General features: G+C 52.9%; 1 protein-coding gene across 1 annotated transcript in view; it reads right to left on the reverse strand.

The window, feature by feature from the left end:
• LOC131206996 (protein similar-like) overlaps positions 1-22,548 on the reverse strand; it is a 109,039-nt gene that overhangs the window by 8,887 nt on the left and 77,604 nt on the right. The window contains exons 7-11 of the mRNA XM_058199603.1: positions 12,442-13,259; positions 8,012-8,208; positions 7,553-7,873; positions 3,886-4,780; positions 1,255-1,766 (exon numbers count right to left, since the gene is read on the reverse strand). Of these exons, the coding sequence (XP_058055586.1) occupies positions 1,255-1,766; positions 3,886-4,780; positions 7,553-7,873; positions 8,012-8,208; positions 12,442-13,259 (2,743 nt within the window). The remainder of the gene's footprint in view (positions 1-1,254; positions 1,767-3,885; positions 4,781-7,552; positions 7,874-8,011; positions 8,209-12,441; positions 13,260-22,548) is intronic.

Here is a 22,548-nt window from a genome sequence, read left to right on the forward strand (position 1 = left end):
CGACGCGCTGGCCGCTGCTGTGGTGACACGCTTTCGCGCCGTACGAAATATGCATGCATTGCATTTATGTTTTGTTTTGCAAAAATCATATTTACTCTCTAACTAACTCATTTTGCTCTTCGTTCAAGTCCTCTAATGCTGCACGAAACTGTCGCACGATGTCTCGGGCACGTACGACCAATCGCAAGCTCTTTCGCGGTGTAACAGGTTAACCGAAAAAGGGAAATGGGAACGAAACGGTAAACCAAAGCGAGGAGAAAAGAATGAAAACCCAATTAAAACAGATCCTGCGCGAGACCCTCGGGTTAACGACAACAAAAACCGGGAATTGCTAATAACGACGAATGAAAGCCCAATAAGCGTTACAAATTAAAACAGATGTGTTTATTAAACAACTAGCAAAAACTAGGCGGCCTTTTACGTGTCTGTACGTGTGGTTGGGTTTCGCCTTCCCGACGCGCCCCAACCAAGGATAACTTTCGGGAATTGGAGTGACGCGGAAGGATGGTACGGAAGGCGAAACTAAACAGCGGACGATCGTACAAACGAACTAAATTACCGACCTTTAAGGGTTGCTGCGTTGCGAATGCTTCGCCACACTGCGAATGCATCAGTTGCAGCAACTGTGCTCTACACCTCCAGTACTAGACAGCAGCCAATGTGACCACCCGACGAGACCCCGAGACCCGACTCTGTTTCTGTGACACCATGCTTTCTCCCAACACACTCTCTGCGTGTGTGTCGTGTTTGTCTTGATTTCTCTTGATTACGCGCTAAAATTGTTCAACTGTTCAACAACGCCGCCGGCGCTCCGCTCCGCTCTTGATCGGTGCCCGCGCCGCCCTCTAGTCTCTCTTCTGTGTTTCTGTACGACTTTTTTCCGTTTTTAAACTATAAATTATATCAACTATCACAGTAATTGGGTTTTACACTTCGCTACTCCGTTCGCGTGAGCCCTATTATTATTGCGCCCTCACTGCTGTCTCTTTCGTTATTTCCTAGCCCTTCGAGCGCACTCTGTTTCAGTAGGATCGAACTCGGTCTCTGAGCGTCCGAGAGAGAGAGAGAGTTTTGTGTTTCCAGGTGTACACGAATCGCACATTTAAGTAACGACGTTAGCGACCCCCAACAACACGCGCCTCAACCCACTCCGGTGTGCCCTTTTCACCCTGCGCCCTACACCCTCAACAACGACAACCTTTCGGAGTTTCTTCTAGGAGCTGCCTGCTGTCCCCGTTTCACTCTCTACTATGCCTTGGCCGCTTTGCTGGGACGGGGAAAGCAGCTGTAGCCCGCACTTACGTCGCAACCGCTGACGAGCAGGTTCATCAGCACCGAGTTACCGGACTGCTCCTGTAGCAGGCCCGCCGCACCGTTGGCCGAACCGTTTGGCCAGCGGCCACCGGCTGCTTCCTGCGCTTGCCGCGACTTAGACTTTAGCTTCTGTGGCAACGGCGAGGGCGCCATCAGCTGCTGCAGGAGCTGCGGGGCCGACGTGCCGGTGGTAGCGCACGGTTTCAGGCGCTTGCACGCGTTTCCGGTTGCAGATTCACCCGTGCCATCGTTCGGACGCTTATTGTTGCCATTCATGGACGAACCACCGGTACCGGTCGGTGCCTTTTTGGTGGTGGCGGCCTTTGCGAACGACGCAGCCACGCTGCTGGCGTTGGTGGGCGGCTGGGCGTTTAGTTTGCCGGTGACACTGTTGCTGGTCGTTCCGTCGCTTGCGTTCAGCTGGAGCAGGTCGTCGAACTTCCACGTGTCGCCTACAAAAAGGATGCACGTAAATCAGTTATGGTGGGTTAGACGGCACACGGGGTTTGGTGTGTTGGGCTTAGGTTAGTGTGGAACATTCTGTACCGATAGCAGCATAACAACGCGAGTGGGGATTGGGCAAACAAGGATTGCAAGGTTCCCCCGTGGGACATCCATTCCGCTCGAAAGAGAGACGCAGCGGTAATACCGGCGTGCGTTTGGCAATTCTAACTCGCACGAACGACGGCAACGGCGATCGATTTTAGTGAACCGGCGCGACCCGTACGCCAACGATCCGGCGCGGCCACGATCGATGGATGTGGAGGGAGCGTTGCGATATAAAAAGAATTTCCCGTTTATTTTCGTGTTCTGCGCGATGGTGCCGCGCGCGCTCTCTTTCTTTTCGGCTCATTCCGTTGCGCCACCGTCACGCCCCACGTGGGGATTTTCACTTTCATTTTCCCTGCAACTCCCGCCAGCAACGGATATGGGTCTACCGCCTACCGTTCGATGAAGAGAGCGAGGCGTTTGTGTATTTAAAGGGAGAAAAAAATCTACGCCACACACCGAGAACGCGGCGATGCAACTCGTGCAACGGACGCTCCGCGCGGACTATGTTAGGGAAACTCAATCGGATGTACCGTACACGTTTGCGGCACACCAACCCTTGTTGTCGTTTTGTAACCGAACCGTTACGGGTAACCCGTGACCGGCAAAAAAACAACCGGCAGCGGAACGAACAGTTCGGTAACAGAACACTGAAGAGTCCCGGACGGAGGCCGGAGTCCGCAATACGCACCGCACCGCATTCGATGCAAAGTGTCATCGTCGTCGTCGGTGAAATGCGATCCTGATCCACCCTGCCCCTTTGGGCCACACAGCCGCGGACCAGCGAAGCGCGACGCGGATGTAGCGACGTCGCTCGTCGTGGCTCGCGGATCCAACGCGAGTCACGCGGTGGAAGTTTTTAAAAATATCGGCCCACCGCTTGGCCGCTCGCAAAGATGGAAATCAACACGGCGCTAGTTAGTACCGGATCAGCTGAACCGATCCCATTCTATCCATCCCATCATCATAACTTCTGCGGCGCTCTCGGCACCCGTTTGAACATCGCGCGTGCAAGGTTCTTCCGTGGGCGGTTCCTCTTTGGATGCGGTAGTCTCGCTTCCATCGGACGCACTTCTACCGTCGCTTCGCTCGATGTGCTCCATCAATATTGGGGAACTATTTTTAGCGGGCGCAGTGCTCGATTTTCGCGTTCTAAAGGATCGAAGGCGGCGCTGCGCGGTGTCATTATAAAAGAGCGTGCGATGGATGGGCCGCGCAAGAACGCGAGGTAGAAAGTACGGAGAAAAAAGAAACACCCAAAGTAACGTCGTGCCGGCAAGCGAAACCCGACGACAAATACGGGGTTTTCGAAGAAAACCATTTCGGCCAAATTAAAATGGCATACGATCTCTCCGCGTGCAGCGCGCTATGATCAATGTACACCGCGCTGGTTACCATGGCGGTGGACGTATGGAGCAATGGAGAGCTGCTGTCAAAAGGTACATCTTTCACCGGGGTGGTCTTTCACCGGTTTCCAATTTAAGCCACATTCTACGAAAATAACCAAACAGACTGTTATGGGCATTAGGTGCGAATTACGTTCTCAAACAAATAGGTGCCACTCGATGTCACCTCGATGACACGAATTCTTGCCGAATGACATCTCCATCGCATCGCCGGCCCTGACCATGACGAGCGCTGCTTCCTCTGTTTGGTGGCTGTGTTTTGCACCATTTACACAAGGCCAATGTGCACCCATTTGCACCGTTTAACCGGTGGCTACCAATTATCACTTCGACAGTGGAGGGCACCAGGTACGCTAATTGGTGGGGTGATGCGATCGCTGTGTGAAATCGTTAGGAGGTGTCTAAAGATAACTTTACGTGGCCGAGCCTCGGTTCCGTTATGCTTGTTCGATCGTCAAACGCGCGTCCTTGGGCGATTTGGTACAGAATGTTTCACACCACCCGGAATGGGACTACCCAATACCGGTTAATTTCTACACTCATCTACAACGGGGCTTCGGTGGCCAATTTTCCACGCCCCGTAGTAGTGCTCTCGGGGCACAGGCACTTCACTTACATAGCTTCACGCTGGCCGTTGGTATCACAACCATCGACTGCTGCTGCTGCTGCTGCTGCAAGCTATCCTGTTCCGAGAGCTTGATGCGCTTGGTGGTGGTGCTAGAACCTGTTTCCGGTTGTTGCCCGCTGCTGAGCTGTAGCTGCTGCTGGTGGTGTTGGTGCTGGTGGTGGTGGTGGTGTTGGTGCTGTTGTAGTGACTGATGGGTGGTATTGTGTTGTGGTTGCTGCTGTTGCTGATTTGACGAATTGGTGGTGGTGGATCGTGGTATTGCGTGCGCTATCAGTATCTGATTGTTGTTGCTTCCGGTGTTGTGCTGGGGCACTAGATTTGCCGTTTCCGTTTGTATGCTGATGACACTGCCGCCACACAGTAGAGCCGCTAGGCTGGAGTCGATCGACGACGGTGCGCTGGTGGCAACTCCCGTCAGCGTTGCTTTGTTGTCATCAGTGCTGGCATCATTGTCAGACGATGCGTTCGTGGCACTGACGCTGCTTCCGGCTCCGATCGTTACGTCCGTAATGAGGCCGTGCTCCTGCTGGCGGTGGCCCGTAGTGACCGCCGGCGTGTGGTGGTTGTTATTGCTGCTGCCCGCGCCGTTTGTACCAGCAAGGGTAGTAAATTCGTCTTTGATGAAGAATTTGCCCGACAGCCCGAATGCGCTGCCGATGGACGAGGCACCCGGGGCCCCTCCTTCGAGGCCGGTGCCCGTTGCCCCCCACAGCAGATCGTCCGAGGTGAGCAGCGGCAGATCATCCACTTCACTCATCGAGATGTACGGGGCCCGCATCGAAAGGTCAAGCTCGTCCATGTTAAGGCTCATAAATGCAAGTTCGTCCTCCGGTAGCGAACCGTTCGGGCTGCACAGCGACGGTAGGCTGCTGCTTTCAGGGCTCTAAAACGAAGAGAGAGAGAGAGAGAGAGAGATAAGGGTAAACACGTTACAGTTAGTTCAATCAATGCTATAATCAATACCGCCCCCAGCTTTGAGCCACTGCGTGACACACGGAATCAAAAATCGGATTGCAGTGACAATTCGGTAGGTAGGTACAGAAAGCGCCTCACGTGCCACAGCTGAGCTTTCGCTTTCCAGCGCCCTCCGTCAGCCACGAGGAGTTTGGTAAACACAGTTAGCTACCTCGAAAAAAAAAAGATGCCACTACTTCTTCGTCGAACGTGCGCTGAATTTTTACGAGCTCCGAAGTAGGAACGACCTGGACCATGCTGCCACGCCCAAACCTCCCCAATGCCGGTGTCCCATTATTTCGCACCAGAGTCGCATTCCTAACCTAAATATTCCGACAGTGGCGTCCCCGTTTCAAAGGTGTAGTGGTGATGGATGTACCAACCACGACGGAGACGGTTATTTGATGCCAATTTTGCCCATCTTGAGCCCCAAAGGACCCGAGAGAAGTACTGCGAAAATGAACTTTCATCGCCCGTTACTACGCTGCCGTCGGGATTCCTGGGAGGGAAAAGGGTTAGCAGCGCGCGTTGGGGCCAAGGAGCGAATCTGACAAATTGCAAATGTTCGTCACGTGTCCCTAATCAACGCGCTCACCGGGTCGGGTGCGTGGGAAGGACCATTTCTTCCAAAAGGTGTTCCAGGATAAGAACCGCGTACGTGTGTGCGGTGCCAAACCAAAAGACCAAGCGGTCCGAAGCCCAGAATCAAGAGGCCGTAAACATTTGATTGTTTAAAAAAAAGGTTCACCCACCACCGGGTCACCGGGTTAGCAAACTAATCGCGACGACGTGAACATAATGCCCCGTGAAAATTAATAAAAAGCTAATAGCGCCTGGCCTCGGCCCGGTTACGTTGGGCGAAGATTGATAGTTTACTAGTTTGTGCGTAATGCGGTGCCCGGCCCAAACAGTAGTCATAACTCAATCTAGATCGTTCTCTCAGGTGGGCCGCATATCGTTAGGGCAAGGTGGGGTCCTGCCCGAACAGCGCCACAGGCCGCTGACAAATGTTTCGCATCCATCATGGGCAGAGCCTACGGGCGGCAAGCAAAACAATTAGAACCATAAGTTGCTTCAGTAAAGGATACTTTGCAGCACGTGACACCGTAGCACGTCACCGTCGCTCCGATGCGTGGCCTTTGCGTGCAGTAGCGGCCCACGGAAGTGGCTGCAATGCTACTTGTCTTTACCCTCTAAGGTGTGGTGAGATGGAATATAAACCCAACAATACCAACGACAGCAAAACGTCCGCGTGTTTCACGCAAAACCAACCAACCGCAACGTAGCGCGCAGCTCGCAACGCTAATTGTTCCCGCGAAACAAGTCGATCCGAAGCGTTGACGACGCTGTGGCCGCGAGATATATTAATTACATCTAATTGAACTGGTGTAGTGTGGCTACCAGGCTGGAGCGCCGTATTTGCTTTGGCTGCAACCTCGATCACTAAAACAAACTGAAGTTGACCCAGAGCACCCAGGTCGAACCGTAGGCGGCTAATTTGATACAGCTTAATTTTGCTAAAACAACACGGAATTTCAGGCAGACCAGTCGTAGCGCAGCTAGCGGCAAGGATGGCGTTGAAACGCCTCAAGGCAAATGAGGTGGCCCTAGAAACAACCACTACTACTAGGCGATACTAGGTGAAGGCAATCAGGATCGAGCCGAGACGGGTTGGCGAGCCACAATCGTAATCGAATTTAAACGATGCCCGCCGGCCAGATTATGATCCACTTCGTGGACCAGGTGTGGTATCGGCCAGCTCCACGATACCAACTAACATAAGGGAACACATATCGCATAACGCTCGATTCGCGCGCCCCCCGTACGATTATCATCGTCAGATAAGCCCCGTATCTGGTCCGGTAGTATCTCCGGACGAGCAAGGGGCCAACAAGCATACGGAACTGAGTTGGGTAATCGTTGACGGTCGTAAACAGCCGGCCGGCTGATAGTGCAAGCCACCGGTGAAACTCGTGCACCCATCGGAATCGGCTAATAATCGTCACAGCCCGTTCGGCCGATAGCCGTGTCCCGTCATCTTGATAAGCGCTTCTCGGCCAGGGGGGTTTGCTCAAACGAATCGCGAGGAGTTTGAGGTGCCGTCAAAATCTGCTGCAGATGTATTCGTGGCGTGACAGGAAGATCCAGCGCACCAGGAACCGTTTTCAACCGCACATAAAAAACAAAAAGACAGAATAGTCAGTCGGCAGATAAGCTAATTGACATCAGCGGTGAACCTTATCAGTGAGAGGTGGTGGTGTATATGCACTCTACACCGTCCAGTTTGGCGGTGCTCCGCCACACCTCGAACCTAACCTAACCCTGCAGCAACCCTACGGTCGGGCTTTCGTTGCCAGAGCGAGATAACGCAAGGAGGCGCCCCGTGGCGAAAGACACCATACTTTCCGAGTTCACGCACGGGCCACGGACTGCGCGGCCCGATGTTCTGTTCTAACGGGCTGATAGGACCTACGGCGAAAGGGGCACTTTCTTCCCCGTACAGATTAAGGCGTGAGCTGCAGAATTCTTGGCCCCGCGTAAGACATAAGATTGGTGACGCTTCGCTACGTTCGAGGCCGTAAGTTGATTGGGCCCCAAGAGGGCTTCGTACTACTGATTCGATTTTTGATTCGGGGTTTCGTGTGATCGGCGGCCCAGTAGTGGAAGTTTGGGAGAGATTCTCCCCCTGGCCAGGACCTACCTTCGAGATACCGGGCGAGAGTAAATGCGGCGACGGGCTGACCTCGCTCGTTTCGTCACGATAGTTGATGAACGGATCGTTGCTGGTGGTGTTCTGGATGGTGGTGTGCCCATCGACGGTCGAGACCGTGCTCGAGGCGGACGAACCGAGCCCGGATGTGGCCGACGGAGAGTTGGGATTGGACGATGACGACGAGGACGACGACGACGGCGATGACGAGTGGAGCGATCCGCTCGGTGACGATGGCACTGACGACGACGACAGGGACACGGAGGACGTGGGCGATGCGGACGTGGTGGTCGGGGACAGGTGGTGTACGCTCTGGTGCGTACGGGGGCCGGTACATTGTGTGCCACCACCCGCGCCGGTTCCGGACGCAGGTGTGCTGCCGGTGTCGGTTCCTGGAACAAGCGAACGGAAAGCGGACACCGGGCCGCCGGACCCGGTGGCCGACTGGACCACCATCGGGCCACAGTCCAGCCGCGTGTCCTGCGAGTCGAGCGAGCAGAGTTCGTCCTGCAGCAGGGTGTAGCTGTCCGGTATGATGAAGTCTTCGAAAATCTCGTTGAAGAAGGTGCCCGACTCTTCCAGCGGTATGCACGCATCGCCCGCGGTCGGTGCCAGATGCGTTAGATCGTCCGGTTCATCTTTAAGCACTGAAAGCACACGATAAGACGGAGAAAAGTTAGTAAAGGAAGGTGGTCGGAGGTGGTTGAAGTTAGCGAGAATTGCTTCGAGATGTTATAAGGCGGGAACAGGAAAACTGTTTCATGATGCAAGAAACCCCTATTTAAATGCAATATGTACAAGAGCAAAAAAGGGAAAAACATGAGACCAGACCATTATCATAATAACGCCTGGTTCCCCCAGGCGCAAGCGGTCATAAAATTCGCGAGACCCCATGGGCATAGGAGCACTCGCATAGGATCGGAAGTTTGGTTCCGCAGAGAGCACCAGTTTTTTCTGTAACAACATTACCATTTGATAATTCGCCGGAATCGCCCCGAACGATGATCGTTGGAAACGATTTGCATTATGAAAACACCATGAAGACCGGCGGCTTAAGCACCGTTACGTGGCCAGCATTTACGATGAACTGACCCCCGTCGTGCCATCATCATCATCTCGGAAGAACTGTGTCCAGCCCAGAAAAACGGCAAACAGGTACTCGACTTTGGTTGGTATTGAAATGTACGGCACAGCACAGCGGTAGCTCCTAATCGGATCGGGAACAATGTGAGAATCGAGATTCGGTCCTTGACAGAGTGATGTCAAAATTCACAGCGCGCACGGCGGCGTCATCGCTGTTGACGATCACGCCCCCGTGCGTCCTTCGGCCGAGAAGGAACGAAAGGCCACGTGAAATCCACACTCTGAGCTGATGAACACACGTGCGGTGCGCGAGGCCACGGGATCGGGAAATTTGTTCTATGTTCGTTGTATAAAAATAAAGCTTTTCAGAAGTTCCGGTGCTTTCGGTCTCGAAGAGATTTCTATCTTCCACTCAAAGGTCGTCGCCGTAGGCAGTAGTAGGCTTTGGGCGGTTGGACGTTGAAGGTGAACTTTGATTTGAATATTCAAATTACATGATTATTTCGGTGTTTAAGGGTGTTCTGGGCTGCCACCTTTTCTCGTCCTTTCTGCGTCCGGACCCGTTTTTGATGGCGGCACGTGCGTCGGAATCACGCACCGGTTTCTATCCGCGTGTTGGCACCGTACCGTAACCGGGAAGGGGAACCCTGAGTGTGTGAGCTGCTGGGCGCCCTAAAGTAAGGAAGTGTGCGACCCAAGATGCGAAAGTCCCAGTGATGTAAAGTTTTTAGGGCACAGTCCCCTAACTGGGGACTAGCCACTTTCTAACGAAGTAGCTAAATCACTCGCCAAACAGTCCGGCCCTCGGCAGCGACGGATCTCGGACGTAAGAAGTGGCAGCTGTCAGAAGAGTTACACATCGACGACTGCTATGGTGTGTGCAGTGCCTGCTGGGATGTCACCCGAAGACAGACAGCAAATCGCAATGGGATTGGCGAGAGCGAACCCTTTGGCAGGTCGAAAGGGTATCCAAACCGGCCGTGCGAGAAGCTTAACACCAGCAGGCGATAAACAGGGCCACCGGTTCAACCGTGTAACCTTGTGGTCCTACAAGAATTTAGGCGATTCTCTACTGCTGCCAGACAAGTACGCCATTCGACACCACGATGGTGTCGTGCGGTAATTTAAAACATCTTGATTATTTCCTTCTCCACTTGGCTTGTCACACTTTAAAGGGCGATGGCGTTATTCATCAAATTCTCGATGACATCACGGAGCCATCAACGTCATAACCAACCGCGCATCGCGCACCGCGAGAACGAATAAGAACAAAACTCAAGAGCTGGATTCTGCCTGGTTCTCTGGGTCACGGGATCCCCAAAAAACCGGAAATCTTGCACGTCGCGTGTAATGGAAGAGGATATAAAAAATAATGGCGTGATATGAAAATGACGGGTGCGCTCGGCGAAGGACATCGCCGGAGAAACGGCTGGCCGGAACACAGGCGGCCTAGTGTACGCCGGGGAGAGGTTTGATATTGAATCTAAAACACGCGCTACAAATCGTTTCCCGGCACGGGACACTTATGTTAGGTTATGGGCTGGGTTTTGGAGCCCGTTTTTTGCTATCCATCCGTCATCCCGGAGAGGCTGGTTCTCGAGAGTCGGTCAGCTTCTTTCGCTTTACTTCACCCGAATTTGATGCCAAAAAATGTGCGGTGGAGCTTTACTTTATATGTGCGCGGCTTTCCATCTCTGTGAAGGATGAATAAATTGTCATTTTTGCGGATGCCAAATATGGCGAGTGAACAGGCTCGAAAGTGAGCGGGAGAGAGAGCCTTAAAACGTCAACCGTCATCGTAATCGCGTTGACAGACAACATGGAAGAAGGCGGCATCCCGGCACTGTAGGCAGGCACTCGAGAGGACCTGGCCGCTTCATTCATTAGTCATTCCTCAAACTTTTCGTACCCCATTCAATTCAAATTTCATCCCAACTTTATCTCGGACGAGATGCTCGAGCCGAGCCGAGCAGCGGAATACACTAAATGTGATACGCAAGTAGGAACCCGAGTACCGCACAGTGTGACGAGGGTCTCTCTCTGCGTTCACCAGCCGTAGCCGTAGCTCACTAATAATCATGCTAGATGGTCGCTCGATAATACGATAAACGAGAAAGATGAATAAAGATTAACCGATAAAAGTGGAGCCGAGCCACCGAGCGTCCTCCGTGTCACGAGGACAGAAAACGGCAAGATGAAGCCTCGCAGGACGCACCCGTGGCTTAGAAAAGAGGACATTCGAGAGACGCTTCCAAGAACGGCCGTTTGTGGGGCGCATCGCCGGACGGCTCCACCCACCTCCACCGCCGTTCTGGGCGATGGAAAATCATTAACCGAAATTTATTATGCTCTCCTCTCCGACCTCACGATGAGGTCTGTAATCTTTTTACGCAGCAGCCTATGCTTCCGGGAGGGATACCCTAATGAAAGGATGTCGTCTCAGTGGGACGACTGCGAGTGTCAAGTTGAGGCCAGTTGAGGGCAGAAACAATCGTCGCAATCAGCAGCAGGCAGCCCAATTCCCGAGAAAAGATGATACCGACGACGTTTGCTGCGCCGCGCGAACCATTCCCGAAGGGCGTGGGCCCCTTAGCCGGGAACGACGACGAAAGGATAGCACATAAACCCTGAACCCGAGCCCCATCGGCAGGGCTGGGAATCTAGGTCAGTTTAGCGGAGGAGCTTTACGCAGTGTTCGCCGGCGAAAAAAAAAACCGGGACTCGTGGGCATTCGGTGCTGGTCGCCAGTGGCCAAACTTTGAACGGAACGTCACAGCGCCGTTCGCAGGGAAAAGTTCCCTTGCCGGAGGCACGCGTGGAATCCCTCATCGACGGCTCCCACCAGCGCAGCGCTCCGTGGGAACTAGCAGTGTTCGCCGCCATCACCACCAGCCAGAGGCAAAAAGTCGTTATGCTTTCATCACGTGACGCCACCACTTGGCTGTGCTCCGTTCGCCAGCGTTCGTTGCGGGTTTTGTGCGGCTGTCACTAACTGGCGGATTTGCTTTTATTTTTTCTTCTTTTGGCGGGGAACCGATTGTCCTGCACCAGAGCACGGGAGGGTTCCACACAGCAGGCCATCCCCGGGAACAGTGCTCGGGGCCATCGTTTTAGCTCATTAAATAGAAACAGGAGACGGTCTCCCGACTGCCACCGGAAGTCCACATGGCGCGTCGTGATGTTTTCGCCATTCTCGTTCGGGAAAAGGATGAGAGGAAGGCGACATTGCGCCTGGTGGTATGGGAACGGATTGGCACTGCTGTGTGAAATAGAAAGTGCTCGCCGAAGGAGTTTGCTTTCCGTTGGGAAAACAGGACACCGCAAGAAGATGGAAACTCGGGTGTGTTCGGCTCTCTGGGCGGAAGGATATTGTTTACTAGGTCGGATGGAAAAGAAAAAGAAACATACCAAATGCTGGTGTAGGAATTTTCCTTAAAAAAGAAAATCTTAATCATTTTCAACAACATTGCAAACACATAAATTTATGTGTTGAATCTCACGCATGGTCCATAATAAGATAAAATTAATGGGACCATGCCGACTACTATGATTGTTTAAATCTCCATTGACAAATCTCATCATCAAGAGCCTCCAGCTTACACGACGTGAGAATGAATGAGAATGAACAAGAGTGAGTGAGAATGAGCAACGCCACGGTGTATAAAGCTGAAGCCATAACTTTAAGTTGATTAACTCCGCTGTCTACTAAACATTCTGCTCTCAGCAAAGGCAAGTATCGAAAAAAGGGAATCAATTCTCGCTAACGCTAAGAAAGGGCCCTTACGGGCGCTACTTACTTGTCAGGCCAGGCTCTTCCTCGGAGAACATCAAGAATCCCTTATTCATATCTTCCGTCCGTGGGGCGAAGATCTTCTCGGTGGCGTGCTGGGGTTTGTTGCCCGCGCCACCACTACCACTTCCACCACCAGCGGCCGGCGGAGGAAGCGTCACGAACAGTTTCGCCGTTACGGACTGCAGCGATCCGGCAGTTCCGGCTGTGAGTTGCGGCTGGGGCTGCTGCTGCTGCTCGCGCTTGATCGGTGCCGCAGACTTGGCCGCGGTCGGACCAACCACCGAGGCCACCGCCGACGGTAGGCTGGTAAAGATGGACGCCGTAACACACACCGGACGACGGTTGCTGCTTCCGGTCGCGGTGGGTGGTGCCTTCTGCAGTGGAATCAGGTCACCAACAACACCACCGACGCTGCCACTGGCACAGTTTTGCTCCCGAAGGATACGGTTCGCTGCTGGTTCGGAAGCACTGGGTTGCTTCACACACACCACCACGTTGCCGGCGTCGAGGACCTCACCAGCACCAACACTGACCGCACTGACCACCAACGGTTCGCTGGAAACGAGTTCGATTCCGTGGTTCGCCTTCTGTGTTGCTGCAATCGTTTCTTCGTCTGCTGGCACTTTCACTAGCACGCTGGCAGGACCACCCGCCACTGGTAGGATCACGGGCTTCGGGGGCTGCTGTCCTGTGACAAGAAGTTCGGTGCTGCTGCTACACACGGTATCACTTCCGGCGCTACTTGTGCACTCTTCGCGCTGCTGCTGCTCACGTGCTTCCAGCTGAGCGCACGACAAAATGTCATCTTCGTTCTCCACACCACTGCAAATTGACAGGTTGACAAAATGATGATCAGTGAGTGAGTGAGCAAGGGAGCAAGTGCACCGGACGTGTCACAGGCTCTCTCCTTCTCTCTCACACACAGACACACACGCGTAGCGCTCCCCAGGTTCATCACGTATCACGAGTTTTGTTCACATTTTTAAAATGTACTATGGCTTGAGGGAAAAGGAATCGGAAACGAGACACGTCGTCGTGCATGGACTCGGTCAAGGAATCAGGAGTTCATCTTTGTGCTGATAATTCTCGATCGGTCGGTCAGTTTGTCGGGACGGCGACGGCAACACGCCATCATCAGCTGTGAACAACAGCACGGGGACAAACATAGCACCACCATGCCGAACTCTCACTCGCTCCCAAGGGCGAGTGATTAGCGAACGAGCCGATGGCCGGGTCCCGTGGCCTGCTGGCCTTCACCGTGAAAATATTTGCTGAAAACTGCGGGCACCCGCGCAACCGGGGTCATCGTTTCGTGAGAATGCGAAAATTCGAGCCGCCACCCGGACACACACATAGGCAGGAGACGAAACCTCGATGCTCGAGAAACGGACGGTGGAAAACATTTATCTTTACTGAGAGGCCCAAGCAAACTCGGTGTTTGTGGCCACATTTTTCTTCAGTCCGTTCCGAGCGGACATATGGTGTGTGGGCTAGGAAAAAAAAAGTTATTCGCATTTCATGCCACTGCGCGACAATAACTGTCCGCGCGCGCTCATTGTTGTCATAGACCGGGGATTTGCATTTACAGAACCTCCCAGAACTCCCGCAAATTCTTTCGCCCGGCTCTGGCCTCTGGTCTTCGGTTTGCGTGCGTGCCGGACACGCGTTCGTACGATGCACGAAATCCGCGATCCATGGCCACCGCCGAAAAGGCCAAAATAAACAGAGTTGCAGATAAATCGGTTTTTTGCGTTTTCGCCAACCCGCGTTTCGGTAGCGTTTTAACGCGGGCATCGTTTTTATTTTTCTCTCCTTCTCTCTCTCGCTCTCTCGGTTTACGCCAACTTTTTGCTTGCCGAACCTCTAAAAGATCACCACCGAACGGCCTCCCTTCTTTGTGTGTCTCCGTCGTCGGTAGGCAACATATTCGCCATCGGGCGGCTGCTATTTTTAAAGCAACGCGCGCGATGCGCGCCGTTTTTTCCTGGTGCTTCTTTTGCGCGAATTTTCCCCCATCGATCAGAGTGCGCGAGAGATGAGCCCCCGAAGCCGTAACGCCGTTCGTTCGTTCGGTTGCTACTCTCAACACCGATGGCCAGTGTGTGGTCGATCGGAAAGCTATGTGATTGTAGCAAAAAAGATCAACAAAAATGAGGTCCCAGGTGCCATTAGCCACAATTTAGGAGGTCACAAGTGTTGGAGGTTAATTTTGCCAGGACTTGTCGGGAGCGTTCAACACTTGAGTCTCCCCCCGGTTCGATCCGGTTTGTGAATGGTTTTGTTGTTCCAACCAGCAGCTTTCAGAAGCGATAATTCATCCTTCAGAAGGACTCTAGTTTCGATCGCCAAGAGGTTGATACTTGCTTTGCAACAAAGTGGCACGCACAGCAGGTCGAGAAAAGCATCATTGGCCCCGTTGTTCCGCGATGAAGCGCGCACTTTCAATGCCAGTCTGCGTGCTCGGTTTACTTGTTATGCTAATACCCGACGACCACGACACACGATTGGTCAAGATCGGACCAATGCCTAGTGTCTCTACCGACCGACACACTCTCTAATCGGAGAGGATCGATGAGTTGTGGGAGCAACATATATTGTTTGGCCGCTTTAATGAGGCGACCGACAGCGTGGTAAAGAGTTGCTAAATTTAAACACCACAACACGAGAACCGACGACGACGAGGAAGCTACGAGGATTGTTGGCTGTGCAAACTGTGGGTTGTTCTTCTATCTTTGCTGTTGCAATCCAATGGCTGGCCAGCCAGCACAACGATGTAAACATGTGCTTACATCACGCCCCAGAACTAAACAATTCGAGCAGGAAGCTGCCCCGAATCGGTTCCGTGCGTCCCGTGCTCCAACCTGGGGACAGTTGGGGACAAAACAAGACCGGGTCACCCCCAACAACCGGGGGGGGCGCATTTTTTGACCAACCCAAAAGGTTTGGGATGCGTGACACAACGTTCCAACCCGGTAACCAAGGTATTGAGAAACACGGCAGAAGATGGAAATAATTGTTTCGCCGAACGGATGCCTGCCGCGGATCACGACACCCGGCGTAGTATTGTGTGGCATTAGTGATTGCAGTGAAGGTACGCGCCGGGCGGGGCTCATCACCGGGGCGTTCACGCGATCACGCGACGAGATCCAGTCCTGAGGAACCCCTATTGTAACCCGACCGACCCATTGCAATAATTACGAAATAAGAAAACGACGGCGCGGCATTGAATTGATCGAGGCTCCACCACCACCACGGACCACGGACGCGCGAGACAGCGGACCGGGCCGGAACACGTGCCGCCACGTTGCGCTGCGCGCCCCGTCATCCGCGCGGTGAGTTGCCATTTCTTTATCTTCTGATGCAATTGTGGAACGCACACAATCGTTATTGAGTGTGCCTTCGTCGTCGTCGTCGTCGTCGTGGCGAGTCGCGTTCCAAGTCGGCCACCGTGGCCAGTCGCAAATGACGTTAACTGGGGACGCGCCCACGAAAAGGGACCGAACAAGTGGTGCGTTGATTTGAGAATCTACTGCTGCTGCGGCCGCTGGCCAACTCAAATATGTGCTCGGAACTTCAACGGCCATGTTAGAGCGTCGCTCTTCTCCATTCGCGACGCAATAATGCATGCCGCTTCGGCCGGACGGCCGAATTGGCCGCTCTCTGCTGGCGGTGAGAGGGAGTTAGTTTAGAATAAATAGACACCATCGCGCTTTTTTTTGCGCCCATCTAATGTGTACGATTCCCCCTCCTCGCGGTGGAACCGGGAACTGGGAACAAACATACACAACACGCGGAGCCAGGTAGCGATCGCGTGAATGTGGGCGATGCGAGGAGTGCAAAAAATACGCCATCGGCACAAGGCACTCACGTGGTTCGATGGCGAAGCTCCAGGCGCGCTTCGTGTTTGCTGGCAAACACGAATCGTTAGAAGATCGTTAAATTGCTATTCTTCCCTTCCTGATCCTGATGGGCATCTCCTTCTTATTATTTAATTATTATCACCGACGGTTCCAATAGACAATCTGCACACATGGGCGGCGTGTGTCCTTCCGATTAAACGGCATGGCACGGTACGGTCACCAGACGGAGATAATGCCATCTCTAAAGCCTGTTGCGTGGTGCCTCATTTGCATTATCTTACGGTCAACTCGCGGATGTCACCCATCGGCGGTCGGTCAGCGAGAGACCGCTGACCCACGCCCTATGCTGTGTCTGTTCGCAGGGGTCACACACCACCAGTTATCAGCACACCCCACCCGAGTTTGCTGGTGGTGTGTCGTTGATTTTGTTGTTTCCGAAAATCTCTCCAGCACACAATTGGCTTGTCCATTGCTGATAATTTTGTGTAGGCTTCGGGCTGATGCGCCAGCGCCAGGCAGGAACAGCGACGATGGCGGGCTAATCGCTCTAAGCGGAGGAAGACACAGTCGTCAACGTAGTTGTTGTCGTCTGAAAAATTAGGCTCCGAACCGCCGGGATGAGATATTGTTGATTGTTTTTGCAGATTAGGTCACTCAATTTAACAAGAATGGCTCGACGAACGGACGGTTTCTTGCCTATTAGTATCCCATCAATCACGGTGCGCGAGCCAAGGTTGGCAGGGCGCGCGCGGACACGCTTCCAGGAAGCGGAAACAATTTGAGGAACACCAAAAAAAAAACGCTCATCACAAAAAGGATGCCGGGCTTGGCAGCGATGGTACGAGACGAGAATTTAAACAGTGCCTCAACCGAGCTGATGACTGGCGCCGCTGGTTCCAAAAACCGCGGAAGCACCAACGCCCGGGGAAGTTAATGAAAGTCAAAAGCATGCTTCACCAGCTGACAATCATTTCGTCCGGACGTGACAGGGAAACCTGGGGGTTTGATTACGTCGCGAATTCGTCAGCCAATCTCTCGCACTCTCTCGCCCGCCCTGATTAAGGTAAGGTTTCATGCCTCAGTTCCTCGGTGTACGCGCGGGCCTATTATCGTCCGTCGAGTGAGGTCCCGGAGGGAACGCAATCGAAATAATTGGTAACCGTCAGGCGGGTTCGGGTTGCTCCTCGGGGGTGGGGGCTTATCGCCGTGGCCCCTGTCCGCCGTTGCTGCACTATGTGAAAGCATTAACAGCCTCCGCGCGGGACCAATTCTCCCGAACACACGACGGACCCAAATAAGTCCCGGTTAGCGGAGCGAGCTGTGCTGCGCTGTGCTGTGCCGTGTGTTCTCACCACAAAACCCCGTGCAGCATCACACCAACCGAGCACAAATTAACAAACGACCCGGAGAAGACGTAACTCGCAATGATTGAATTAAAATCACACAACAAGCTGCCAGCCGTGTGACGCGGTGCGCGAGAGGGCGAGGTTTCGACTTGCGTCACAGGTCTTTGGAGGTGAGCGCAAACGAAGTGTGTTACTGGTATGCTTTTTCATGCCGCTACTGTGTCTGCGTTCTTGCATCAGAACCTGGCGCTGGAACCGGCACCAGAGAGCGTGGGGCAAAAAAAAAACCTCACCAAAATCCGACGCACATTATTGTGTGTGATTAGCGTGTTCACCTCGTACTGTACTAATCGCCGTATTTGGAGGAGGCTTCTAAAAAGGGGCCACCACTGCACATCATTAGTGTGCGTACACATGACCCTCCCTTTCTGGCGGGGTCCTTAAGCCGCTTAAAAGCAAAAATGGCAACGCGACCCAGCACGCGGACGGACGTTAATTAAAAGTGGCGACGATCGCGCCGCGTCCAGTTCGAAAACGAAACACGCAATTCCGTGCACAAAGTGCATCGATCGTAGTTGATCGTTCGTCATTAAGGACCCATCAAAACCGAATTGGGCGGTGGATCGAAAAGAAAGGAACCAAACTGAAGAGCCGAGACGTAACAGACACGGCCACGGTTAGCGGCGTATTCTTGGACCATTCGTCGACGTCTATTTTCGGTACTGCATGGCGAACCAACCGACGACGACGACGACGATGCGCGCTGCGCTGTGCAACGCAGCAGTGCATCGGGCTGCAATGCTCTCTAGATGGTGTGTGTTTGTGTGATCACCTTCTTCCTATTTTTCAAGTCTCCATCCTCCATGGGCCTCGTCTGTGGGGTGATCATCCGCACACGCCCCGCCCGTCTAGGGGGCGAAAGAACGAGATCGAGCACTGGCGATCGATCGCGTGACACGTGCGTGTCCGCGTGTAGGAGGTGCTGGCTGTTGATTATGTAAACTTTCCACCGATCACTCGATCACGTTTGGCGTACTTTGCCACCCCGTTCCGTTTGTTTATTATATCACCGTCCAATTTGGCAACGACACCGCCACGAGCGCTTCAGCACTCCGTTTCGTTCGCCCTAATATCTCTATCAGCAGCGCACGGCGATTATCACCTCAGTGGCCAGTTTATTAACACCCCTTATCTCGCACTCTCCGTGTCCCGTCACTGTGATGTAGGGCATTTCTCCATCGGCGCACGGTTACGGTTTACCATTTGTTGAACCGCGGCTTGACAGTCCGGACAGAACTTGCACTTCACTCGATCGCGCCACGGGTTCCGCGGCCTCGTTCAACAGCAAATCAAACACGGAAAGGGCGAATGCAACAGGCGGACACAACCGGTACGCTCGACAGACTGCGCGTCACTCTTGCATAAACCGCGCTCGCGGCTCGCGGGCGAAAGTCCTGTCCGTGCGCGATGGTGCTGCCCGGTTTGCCCGTTCTTAACCGCTCGTCGAATCATCGAATTCGGGGGGTTGCATAACAGCCGAACATCTGAGCCAGCCCCGAGCCCCGAGAGTGAGCGAGTGAGGCGAGCACTTCATTGCAATCAATGCGATGCTCCTCAGTTCGAGCCGGTGACGATCCGGGCGAGTTCTAGCACTTGGCGATCGATGCCGAAAATTTGCAATCTTCCGTCGACGGGTGGGACGGGTTTTCGAAGGGAGCCTCCAGAACGTCGCTCTGATCGGGTCGCCGCCGAAAACCGGTTTTTCGCGTGACGGGACCACGACGTTCGTCAAAAGTTGCCGGGTTCCTCCTGAACGTAAAAATCCGTTCGAGGAAAAGGGTAAACAAACGGCCACGAGACGGCACCAGCGCGCGCTCTCGTTCGCGTTGTGCCAGAGTTGTCAAAATTGTCGATCGCATGACAGAGAATGCTGATGATGGAAAACAATCAGTGAAGCGCTGCTGTCATCGGGCCACACAAAAATTGGCAAACCCTCGGGCGGCGCGTGGGGTCCGGACTTTGTCCCTCGCAACCCGCATTCCCGAAGCCCCCGGCGAAAAAGGGGCACGGTAATCGAGATAATAATGATAGCGTAACGGAAACACGGTCCCCGAATTATGGAGGACACACAATTAAGAATGAACGGGGGTCCGAGGGTCCGAGCGAGAAACGGCGAACAGCGTGTTTGTGTGCGCGTGTGTGAGAGAGAAAAGGGCTCTAATGGCCATCGTATCGTCGTTCGGAGTGTGTAATGGATAACCAACCGCAGGAACTAACACGAACGCGTCAGAGGACCGGCCACCGGAGGCGGAACCGAGTCTCACTGGGCCCTGGATGGCTGCAGCGAAAGTTCCGCGGCCACAGCCATCTTTCTGCTCACAACACTGTCACACTATCATCCGCCGGTGCGGCGCTTCCAGTACCACCGTGTTGTCGTCGTGTGGCCGCGCGTTTGCCATGCGAATTTCCGATAAGAACCGATAACGAGAGAGAGAGCGAGCAAAGGGAGCAGAGGGTCCACAGGGGGTCGGTGGTGAAGGAAGCCAAGCTTAAAGAGCCACACACTGTGTTACGCACGCACGCACCGCACCGCAAACCGGACGGCTCCGGGGAAGTTGGAGAAAAAGAACAGATAAGAGCGCGAAAGCTTGAGTTGTTGCTCCGGCGACGACTGAATTTCAACTGAACCGCGGGCCATTGGCGCTCGCGCTCCGGTCCCGTTTCTGTGTTTGCTCCGGCTCCGTGTCTCGTGGTGGTGCGTGTTGCACGACACGACGACGGCGGTATACGCACACCAGCAAGCGGCCTGCGTGATTGCAAATTCGCTACCGAAATGCTCCGAAAGGCAATCCGTTCGAAGGTTTTGTTTTGCAGCCACTTTTTCGTGTGTTCGTGTGGCGCTTTACACTGAAAGTTGTTTGTTGCACGGTTAGGGCCAAATAATGGTGCGCAACAAAGTGGGGCCGGTCCACTATGGGGCAAAGGTGGTCATAAAGCAACTTTTAAGGGCGAGGATTTTAGTTATACTAAAATAGATTAAAAAATATCCTTCGCGTTGCTTCACCTAAACGAGCCATTCGAGTTAAAATTAAGGTAATTTAAAACTATTTTCAGTAAGTTTTGCGTCCGTCCCGATCCGTCAGTTAGGCTTTTTTAAAGAAGAAGGAATGTCTGTATTTTTTTAAGCATAAGGAGGCGCCTGGTCATTTTGCCTTTTCACTTATTTAGGTAAACTCTCTCTTGCATCTAACTATCTTGCATTTGAACAATCGAATGTACAATTAATACAAGTAAATGTAAAGGTAATAAGTGTTTACCCTTTCAGAATATACCTTTGTATAGAATTCTACTTTGTTCAATTGTCATGCCTTTTCAATGTGCAGTATATGGGTTACTGAATATGTGTTTCTTTTAAGGCATATGTATTATAAGGTAGTTTGTATAATGAAAGAATTTTATCGCAATGTGTAAAGCTCCTCGATCATTTTATATCTTTTCCCACACTCATAAAGCATTCAATTTTTATCAAAAATTCGATATTTGCATTTAAAATTATGCATTTTAACATTTAGTGTCATGAAGAAGGTACAGCTCAGGCGTTCAAATACCTTAAAATATCTAAAAGGGTTTACTTGGTAATACTTGAACGCGTGTATTACACATAAAACATTGAAAAAGTCCGTAGATTCTTCCTAAAACTAAACATGTCCGCCTCTTCGATACAAAGTCCCCACTCTGCCGTCTGCCTTCGCTACTCTGGTGTGTTGCGCCGCATCTGATGTCGTCATCAAAATTCGCTTCGGTTGGACTCGCAACGTCGCGGGCCGAGAGCCGTGAGAGATTACGAACCGAACGCCACTTGTGTCGTCATCGTTTGTGCCGGCAATTTGTTCGCCCAACTCGCACCCGTGTTTCGTCATAATTGCGAAATGCCTTCTCATGCCTTCTCATGCCTTCTCATGCCTTCTCATGCCTTCGGTTTTCTTCCAGCTTTCGGCGATTTCTCCGTCGCCCGAGAGGACACACTTCGGGCCTGGCGGGTTCCCCAAAAAAAGGGAATCTATTGGAAGCGCTACCGAAACTCGCCAGTGCCAAAAAGAAGATTGGCACAACTTTTTTGGCGTTGTGCAGCAAAAGGATGCCTCGGGAACCGAGTACCGCGAGCAGCAGCGATTTCACTTTCGGGCTCTGGATCCGTCGGAGAGAAATTCAACACCGGAGCCCCGAGAACCAGGGCTACCAGGGAGAGCCCATCCGATTTTGGGCCCCAGATTCACTCTCACTTCGGTACGGTGGCGGGGCAGAGCTCCCTGGAACGCCATTTGAGACCCTCGGGAACCGACAGCAACGAGCGAGCGAGAGTGATTTGAGCGGGTAATGCGAAGGAAAGAGCGCACTGCACGGCCAGCCTGGCTGGCCGGCTCTGTGTCCTAGTTTCGGTTCCACGGCATCATGTGACGGCAGCAAAATTGAAAAAGGACTTTTGGTTGGCATTTTTGCTCTCTCTGCCTACGGAACGCTTGGTAGAAAATGGCGTTTAAAACTCACTTTAGTCCACGCGTTGACGCAATCTGATAGCGGCCAGGCGTCGCCATAATTAAGATTTTTTGCGCGGCCACACAGAACAAGCCACAGGCCACGCAAGTTCTACAAACAAACAGGGAGAAGTTTGAAGGGTCCATCGAACGATTTGATTGATCGAATCTTACGCCAGACAAACTGTTTGATTTTTTCTCCATTAACCCCAAAACCTGAACCTTCACTGCCCAGCAGCCAAATTGCGCCGTCAGCACGTCACGGATTTGTTCAATTTCATCACCCGCTAAACTGTCATCATCATTGTTTTACAAGCTACCGCCACAGCCAGTCTCCGTGGGATACGATCATCGTGAACAAACATAAAAA

Source organism: Anopheles bellator, chromosome 2 (genome assembly GCF_943735745.2).
Source record: "Anopheles bellator chromosome 2, idAnoBellAS_SP24_06.2, whole genome shotgun sequence".
In the NCBI taxonomy this organism is placed as follows: Eukaryota; Metazoa; Arthropoda; class Insecta; order Diptera; family Culicidae; genus Anopheles; species Anopheles bellator.